The following is an 8884-nucleotide window of genomic DNA, read 5'->3' as shown; positions in this document are numbered from 1 at the left end:
CATGTATGTAATAGTTTGGGGTCAATTTATTTTCTTCTTTGCTTAAAGGTTTTCTACCTGACTATTTTATCTGGTGGCAACATTGGTTACCTTGCTGAGATCCAAATAAAAGGAAAATAAGGATAAAAGAAATAGCGGGTTTGCCAAGTCTGTCGAGTGGAATCCAGTTATACCTCCAAGTGGATGCTGTTATTCCTTTCAAGTTTGGGAAATTGCACAAAAGAAAAAGGGACAACTTGACAAGCACTCAGGTAGACTGCGGTCATAAAGGGATGGACACGGTCAGCAGCAGCACTCAGGTAGGCTGCGGTCATAATGTGATGGACACGGTCAGCAGCATTCAGGTAGGCTGCAGTCATAATGTGATGGACATGGTCAGCAGCAGCACTCAGGTAGGCTGTGGTCATAAAGGGATGGACATGGTCAGCAGCAGCACTCAGGTAGGCTGTGATCATAAAGGGATGGACATGGTCAGCAGCAGCAGGGAGGCTGCGGTCATGAAGGTGATGGACACGGTCAGCGGCAGCACTCAGGGAGGCTGCGGTCATGAAGGTGATGGACACGGTCAGCGGCAGCACTCAGGGAGGCTGCGGTCATGAAGGTGATGGACACGGTCAGCGGCAGCACTCAGGGAGGCTGCGGTCATGAAGGTGATGGACACGGACAGCGGCAGCACTCAGGGAGGCTGCGGTCATGAAGGTGATGGACACGGTCAGCGGCAGCACTCAGGGAGGCTGCGGTCATGAAGGTGATGGACACGGACAGCGGCAGCACTCAGGGAGGCTGCGGTCATGAAGGTGATGGACACGGTCAGCGGCAGCACTCAGGGAGGCTGCGGTCATGAAGGTGATGGACACGGTCAGCGGCAGCACTCAGGGAGGCTGCGGTCATGAAGGTGATGGACACTGTCAGCAGCAGCACTGTTCAGTCAAACAACGTAGGCTGTTACGATCTAATGGGTGTGATATCGCTTGTGACGTCACGCATGCGATGTAGCAGGAAGTAGGTGAGACTATTTAGTTTGGAGACGCGTATAAGAAGCCAGCTTGTATGTTTGATTGTTTTGCCGTTCTGAGAGATTGCGCAGAAGAACATCAGAGACTGGAGAGGCAGCCGGTAAGAAGAGGATTTTATTTTTATTTTGTATAGGGCTCAGTATTCCCCAACTGGGGCTTAAAATATTAACTGTGGTCCTTTTATTTTTGTTTTTCCAGGGGTGATGGGGAAGAAGGATGCAGGACAGTTCAAGACATCAGGTAAGTGGACCGGAGGAGCAGATGGAGGAGCAGCGATGCAGACAGGTAATTATCAGCCTTTTTATTCTTGTTTCAGGTTATTTCCCCACCAAGGGCTCAGTATTTCTGTTTCGGGTTATGGTTAAGGTTTAGGTTAGGGTTTAGGTTAGGGTTATGAATTGTGGTTAGAAACCCCCAGGGCCTGTTACCCCAGCGTCCCAGGGCCACATGAATGCACTGGCCAATTCGGGTCCATCGGTGCATCCACCCGCTTGCGCACACACCGTCCATTCCCCAACTGGGGCTTAAAATATTAACTGTGGTGCTTTAATTTTTGTTTTTCCATGGGTGATGGAGAAGATGGATGTAGGAGAGTGCAAGACATCAGGTAAGTGGACCGGAGGAGCAGATGGAGGAGCGGCGACGTAGACAGGTAATTATCAGCCTTTTTATTCTTGTTTCAGGATATTTCCCCACCAAGGGCTCAGTATTTCCGTTTCGGGTTATGGTTAGGGTTTAGGTTAGGGTTATGAATTGTGGTTAGAAACCCCAGGGCCTGTGACCCCAGCGTCCCAGGGCCACAGGAAGGCACTGGCCAATTCGGGTCCATCGGTGCATCCACCCGCTTGCTCACACACCGTCCATTCCCCAACTGAGGATTAAAATATTAACTGTGGTGCTTTAATTTTTGTTTTTCCATGGGTGATGGAGAAGATGGATGTTTCCTGATATTAAATAATGCTTTCATGGTCTTTAGTGTTTTCTAATATTAAACAACGCTTTCTTGGTTTTCTATTGTTATCTGATGTTAAACGATGCTTTGTCGGACAGTTAGTCAATGGCCCCCGAGGGCCCTTTACCTCGGGCCCTGCCCTGCCTGCATGTCTACCTAGGGAAGGTGCACCGAATCCTGAGTACACTTCCGCGGAGGTACTGTGGACATCCAAAATATCCAAGATTGCTAGACATCAATCCGGGAATGATATGTGTGATAAGTAACTCCACCACTGGTCCCTGTCTGCATATCTACCCAGGGAAGGTGCACCGAATATGACAGCCTTATTTATAATAGTTGACCAGATGGCTGAAGTCGCAGTAAGTTAAATAGGGATATCTGGTCAACTCTCTATATCTTACAAAAGGTTGACCAGATGGCCAAAGTTGCAAAAGGTTGACCAGATGGCCAAAGTTGCAAATGGTTGACCAGATGGCCGGAGTTCCATCTTGCGGAGCATAAAGGGGGTAAACCTCAGGGGGGTGGGTGGTCGCCGGTGACAGCAGTCGGGAGGGGGCTGAAGTCTCGGGCCACAAGGCTCCCATGGAGATCAGGGTCCTGGGGCCCGGAAGGCCCGTCCTGGGCCGACTGTCTTGGCCCCGGAGGGCTCATCCTCCCGGGGCCTTAAGGTCAGCGGCCCTTTGTCCAAAGCGTAGCCTGGGAAGGTGCACTTAATGCTGGGTACCTTTGAGAAGGTTGCCTGGTCTTAGGAGGTCCATAAGGTCAGGGGCCCTTTGTCATAAGTGTACCCAGGGAAGGTGCATCTAACCCTGGGTAGCCTGGGCCAACTGTCTTTCCATAACCCTAAGTAGCAGGTGCAAGCATAACCCTAAGTGGCAGGTGGAAGCATAACCCTAAGTAGCAGGTGGAAGCATAACCCTAAGTGGCAGGTGGAAGCATAACCCTAAGTAGCAGGTGCAAGCATAACCCTAAGTAGCAGGTGGAAGCATAACCCTAAGTAGCAGGTGGAAGCATAACCCTAAGTAGCAGGTGCAAGCATAACCCTAAGTAGCAGGTGGAAGCATAACCCTAAGTGGCAGGTGGAAGCATAACCCTAAGTAGCAGGTGCAAGCATAACCCTAAGTAGCAGGTGGAAGCATAACCCTAAGTAGCAGGTGGAAGCATAACCCTAAGTAGCAGGTGCAAGCATAACCCTAAGTAGCAGGTGGAAGCATAACCCTAAGTGGCAGGTGGAAGCATAACCCTAAGTAGCAGGTGCAAGCATAACCCTAAGTAGCAGGTGCACGCATGACCCTAAGTGCCAGCTGCAACCATAACCCTAAGTCACAGGGAAGTCCGGGAACCAGTGGACCCTCTGTGAAACTGTACCCAGGGAAGGTGCATTGAATCCTGGGTACCTTTGAGAAGGTTGCCTGGTCTTAGGAGGTCATTAAGGTTAGGGACCTTTGTCAAAAGTGTACCCAGGGAAGGTGCACTGAATCCTGGGTACCTTTCAGATGGTTACCTGGTCTTAGGAGGTCATTACGGTCAGGGGCCTTTGTCATAAGTGTACCCAGGGAAGGTGCACTGAATCCTGGGTACCTTTCAGATGGTTACCTGGTCTTAGGAGGTCATTACGGTCAGGGGCCTTTGTCATAAGTCTTCCCAGGGAAGGTGCACTGAATCCTGGGTACCTTTCAGATGGTTACCTGGTCTTAGGAGGTCATTAAGGTCAGGGACCTTTGTCAAAAGTGTACCCAGGGAAGGTGCACTGAATCCTGGGTACCTTTCAGATGGTTACCTGGTCTTAGGAGGTCATTACGGTCAGGGGCCTTTGTCATAAGTGTACCCAGGGAAGGTGCACTGAATCCTGGGTACCTTTCAGATGGTTACCTGGTCTTAGGAGGTCATTAAGGTTAGGGACCTTTGTCAAAAGTGTACCCAGGGAAGGTGCACCGAATATGACAGCCTTATTTATAATAGTTGACCAGATGGCTGAAGTCGCAGTAAGTTAAATAGGGATATCTGGTCAACTCTCTATATCTTACAAAAGGTTGACCAGATGGCCAAAGTTGCAAAAGGTTGACCAGATGGCCAAAGTTGCAAATGGTTGACCAGATGGCCGGAGTTCCATCTTGCGGAGCATAAAGGGGGTAAACCTCAGGGGGGTGGGTGGTCGCCGGTGACAGCAGTCGGGAGGGGGCTGAAGTCTCGGGCCACAAGGCTCCCATGGAGATCAGGGTCCTGGGGCCCGGAAGGCCCGTCCTGGGCCGACTGTCTTGGCCCCGGAGGGCTCATCCTCCCGGGGCCTTAAGGTCAGCGGCCCTTTGTCCAAAGCGTAGCCTGGGAAGGTGCACTTAATGCTGGGTACCTTTGAGAAGGTTGCCTGGTCTTAGGAGGTCCATAAGGTCAGGGGCCCTTTGTCATAAGTGTACCCAGGGAAGGTGCATCTAACCCTGGGTAGCCTGGGCCAACTGTCTTTCCATAACCCTAAGTAGCAAGTGCAAGCATAACCCTAAGTGGCAGGTGGAAGCATAACCCTAAGTAGCAGGTGGAAGCATAACCCTAAGTGGCAGGTGGAAGCATAACCCTAAGTAGCAGGTGCAAGCATAACCCTAAGTAGCAGGTGGAAGCATAACCCTAAGTGGCAGGTGGAAGCATAACCCTAAGTAGCAGGTGCAAGCATAACCCTAAGTAGCAGGTGGAAGCATAACCCTAAGTGGCAGGTGGAAGCATAACCCTAAGTAGCAGGTGCAAGCATAACCCTAAGTAGCAGGTGCACGCATGACCCTAAGTGCCAGCTGCAACCATAACCCTAAGTCACAGGGAAGTCCGGGAACCAGTGGACCCTCTGTGAAACTGTACCCAGGGAAGGTGCATTGAATCCTGGGTACCTTTGAGAAGGTTGCCTGGTCTTAGGAGGTCATTAAGGTTAGGGACCTTTGTCAAAAGTGTACCCAGGGAAGGTGCACTGAATCCTGGGTACCTTTCAGATGGTTACCTGGTCTTAGGAGGTCATTACGGTCAGGGGCCTTTGTCATAAGTGTACCCAGGGAAGGTGCACTGAATCCTGGGTACCTTTCAGATGGTTACCTGGTCTTAGGAGGTCATTAAGGTTAGGGACCTTTGTCAAAAGTGTACCCAGGGAAGGTGCACCGAATATGACAGCCTTATTTATAATAGTTGACCAGATGGCTGAAGTCGCAGTAAGTTAAATAGGGATATCTGGTCAACTCTCTATATCTTACAAAAGGTTGACCAGATGGCCAAAGTTGCAAAAGGTTGACCAGATGGCCAAAGTTGCAAATGGTTGACCAGATGGCCGGAGTTCCATCTTGCGGAGCATAAAGGGGGTAAACCTCAGGGGGGTGGGTGGTCGCCGGTGACAGCAGTCGGGAGGGGGCTGAAGTCTCGGGCCACAAGGCTCCCATGGAGATCAGGGTCCTGGGGCCCGGAAGGCCCGTCCTGGGCCGACTGTCTTGGCCCCGGAGGGCTCATCCTCCCGGGGCCTTAAGGTCAGCGGCCCTTTGTCCAAAGCGTAGCCTGGGAAGGTGCACTTAATGCTGGGTACCTTTGAGAAGGTTGCCTGGTCTTAGGAGGTCCATAAGGTCAGGGGCCCTTTGTCATAAGTGTACCCAGGGAAGGTGCATCTAACCCTGGGTAGCCTGGGCCAACTGTCTTTCCATAACCCTAAGTAGCAGGTGCAAGCATAACCCTAAGTGGCAGGTGGAAGCATAACCCTAAGTAGCAGGTGGAAGCATAACCCTAAGTGGCAGGTGGAAGCATAACCCTAAGTAGCAGGTGCAAGCATAACCCTAAGTAGCAGGTGGAAGCATAACCCTAAGTAGCAGGTGGAAGCATAACCCTAAGTAGCAGGTGCAAGCATAACCCTAAGTAGCAGGTGGAAGCATAACCCTAAGTGGCAGGTGGAAGCATAACCCTAAGTAGCAGGTGCAAGCATAACCCTAAGTAGCAGGTGGAAGCATAACCCTAAGTAGCAGGTGGAAGCATAACCCTAAGTAGCAGGTGCAAGCATAACCCTAAGTAGCAGGTGGAAGCATAACCCTAAGTGGCAGGTGGAAGCATAACCCTAAGTAGCAGGTGCAAGCATAACCCTAAGTAGCAGGTGCACGCATGACCCTAAGTGCCAGCTGCAACCATAACCCTAAGTCACAGGGAAGTCCGGGAACCAGTGGACCCTCTGTGAAACTGTACCCAGGGAAGGTGCATTGAATCCTGGGTACCTTTGAGAAGGTTGCCTGGTCTTAGGAGGTCATTAAGGTTAGGGACCTTTGTCAAAAGTGTACCCAGGGAAGGTGCACTGAATCCTGGGTACCTTTCAGATGGTTACCTGGTCTTAGGAGGTCATTACGGTCAGGGGCCTTTGTCATAAGTGTACCCAGGGAAGGTGCACTGAATCCTGGGTACCTTTCAGATGGTTACCTGGTCTTAGGAGGTCATTACGGTCAGGGGCCTTTGTCATAAGTCTTCCCAGGGAAGGTGCACTGAATCCTGGGTACCTTTCAGATGGTTACCTGGTCTTAGGAGGTCATTAAGGTCAGGGACCTTTGTCAAAAGTGTACCCAGGGAAGGTGCACTGAATCCTGGGTACCTTTCAGATGGTTACCTGGTCTTAGGAGGTCATTACGGTCAGGGGCCTTTGTCATAAGTGTACCCAGGGAAGGTGCACTGAATCCTGGGTACCTTTCAGATGGTTACCTGGTCTTAGGAGGTCATTAAGGTTAGGGACCTTTGTCAAAAGTGTACCCAGGGAAGGTGCACCGAATATGACAGCCTTATTTATAATAGTTGACCAGATGGCTGAAGTCGCAGTAAGTTAAATAGGGATATCTGGTCAACTCTCTATATCTTACAAAAGGTTGACCAGATGGCCAAAGTTGCAAAAGGTTGACCAGATGGCCAAAGTTGCAAATGGTTGACCAGATGGCCGGAGTTCCATCTTGCGGAGCATAAAGGGGGTAAACCTCAGGGGGGTGGGTGGTCGCCGGTGACAGCAGTCGGGAGGGGGCTGAAGTCTCGGGCCACAAGGCTCCCATGGAGATCAGGGTCCTGGGGCCCGGAAGGCCCGTCCTGGGCCGACTGTCTTGGCCCCGGAGGGCTCATCCTCCCGGGGCCTTAAGGTCAGCGGCCCTTTGTCCAAAGCGTAGCCTGGGAAGGTGCACTTAATGCTGGGTACCTTTGAGAAGGTTGCCTGGTCTTAGGAGGTCCATAAGGTCAGGGGCCCTTTGTCATAAGTGTACCCAGGGAAGGTGCATCTAACCCTGGGTAGCCTGGGCCAACTGTCTTTCCATAACCCTAAGTAGCAGGTGCAAGCATAACCCTAAGTGGCAGGTGGAAGCATAACCCTAAGTAGCAGGTGGAAGCATAACCCTAAGTGGCAGGTGGAAGCATAACCCTAAGTAGCAGGTGCAAGCATAACCCTAAGTAGCAGGTGGAAGCATAACCCTAAGTAGCAGGTGGAAGCATAACCCTAAGTAGCAGGTGCAAGCATAACCCTAAGTAGCAGGTGGAAGCATAACCCTAAGTGGCAGGTGGAAGCATAACCCTAAGTAGCAGGTGCAAGCATAACCCTAAGTAGCAGGTGGAAGCATAACCCTAAGTAGCAGGTGGAAGCATAACCCTAAGTAGCAGGTGCAAGCATAACCCTAAGTAGCAGGTGGAAGCATAACCCTAAGTGGCAGGTGGAAGCATAACCCTAAGTAGCAGGTGCAAGCATAACCCTAAGTAGCAGGTGCACGCATGACCCTAAGTGCCAGCTGCAACCATAACCCTAAGTCACAGGGAAGTCCGGGAACCAGTGGACCCTCTGTGAAACTGTACCCAGGGAAGGTGCATTGAATCCTGGGTACCTTTGAGAAGGTTGCCTGGTCTTAGGAGGTCATTAAGGTTAGGGACCTTTGTCAAAAGTGTACCCAGGGAAGGTGCACTGAATCCTGGGTACCTTTCAGATGGTTACCTGGTCTTAGGAGGTCATTACGGTCAGGGGCCTTTGTCATAAGTGTACCCAGGGAAGGTGCACTGAATCCTGGGTACCTTTCAGATGGTTACCTGGTCTTAGGAGGTCATTACGGTCAGGGGCCTTTGTCATAAGTCTTCCCAAGGAAGGTGCACTGAATCCTGGGTACCTTTCAGATGGTTACCTGGTCTTAGGAGGTCATTAAGGTCAGGGACCTTTGTCAAAAGTGTACCCAGGGAAGGTGCACTGAATCCTGGGTACCTTTCAGATGGTTACCTGGTCTTAGGAGGTCATTACGGTCAGGGGCCTTTGTCATAAGTGTACCCAGGGAAGGTGCACTGAATCCTGGGTACCTTTCAGATGGTTACCTGGTCTTAGGAGGTCATTAAGGTTAGGGACCTTTGTCAAAAGTGTACCCAGGGAAGGTGCACCGAATATGACAGCCTTATTTATAATAGTTGACCAGATGGCTGAAGTCGCAGTAAGTTAAATAGGGATATCTGGTCAACTCTCTATATCTTACAAAAGGTTGACCAGATGGCCAAAGTTGCAAAAGGTTGACCAGATGGCCAAAGTTGCAAATGGTTGACCAGATGGCCGGAGTTCCATCTTGCGGAGCATAAAGGGGGTAAACCTCAGGGGGGTGGGTGGTCGCCGGTGACAGCAGTCGGGAGGGGGCTGAAGTCTCGGGCCACAAGGCTCCCATGGAGATCAGGGTCCTGGGGCCCGGAAGGCCCGTCCTGGGCCGACTGTCTTGGCCCCGGAGGGCTCATCCTCCCGGGGCCTTAAGGTCAGCGGCCCTTTGTCCAAAGCGTAGCCTGGGAAGGTGCACTTAATGCTGGGTACCTTTGAGAAGGTTGCCTGGTCTTAGGAGGTCCATAAGGTCAGGGGCCCTTTGTCATAAGTGTACCCAGGGAAGGTGCATCTAACCCTGGGTAGCCTGGGCCAACTGTCTTT

General features: G+C 51.4%; 1 protein-coding gene across 1 annotated transcript in view; it reads left to right on the top strand.

Annotated features, from left to right (window-relative positions):
- The first annotated feature begins 461 nt into the window (after positions 1-461).
- The window catches only part of LOC140589095 (uncharacterized), a 12550-nt gene continuing 4127 nt past the window's right edge, over positions 462-8884 (top strand). The window contains exons 1-2 of the mRNA XM_072711709.1: positions 462-552; positions 1215-1256. Coding sequence (XP_072567810.1) covers positions 462-552; positions 1215-1256 — 133 coding nt within the window. The remainder of the gene's footprint in view (positions 553-1214; positions 1257-8884) is intronic.

This window comes from Paramormyrops kingsleyae, chromosome 4 (genome assembly GCF_048594095.1).
Source record: "Paramormyrops kingsleyae isolate MSU_618 chromosome 4, PKINGS_0.4, whole genome shotgun sequence".
Lineage (NCBI taxonomy): Eukaryota > Metazoa > Chordata > Actinopteri > Osteoglossiformes > Mormyridae > Paramormyrops > Paramormyrops kingsleyae.
This window is presented reverse-complemented; position numbering and strand designations above follow the sequence as displayed.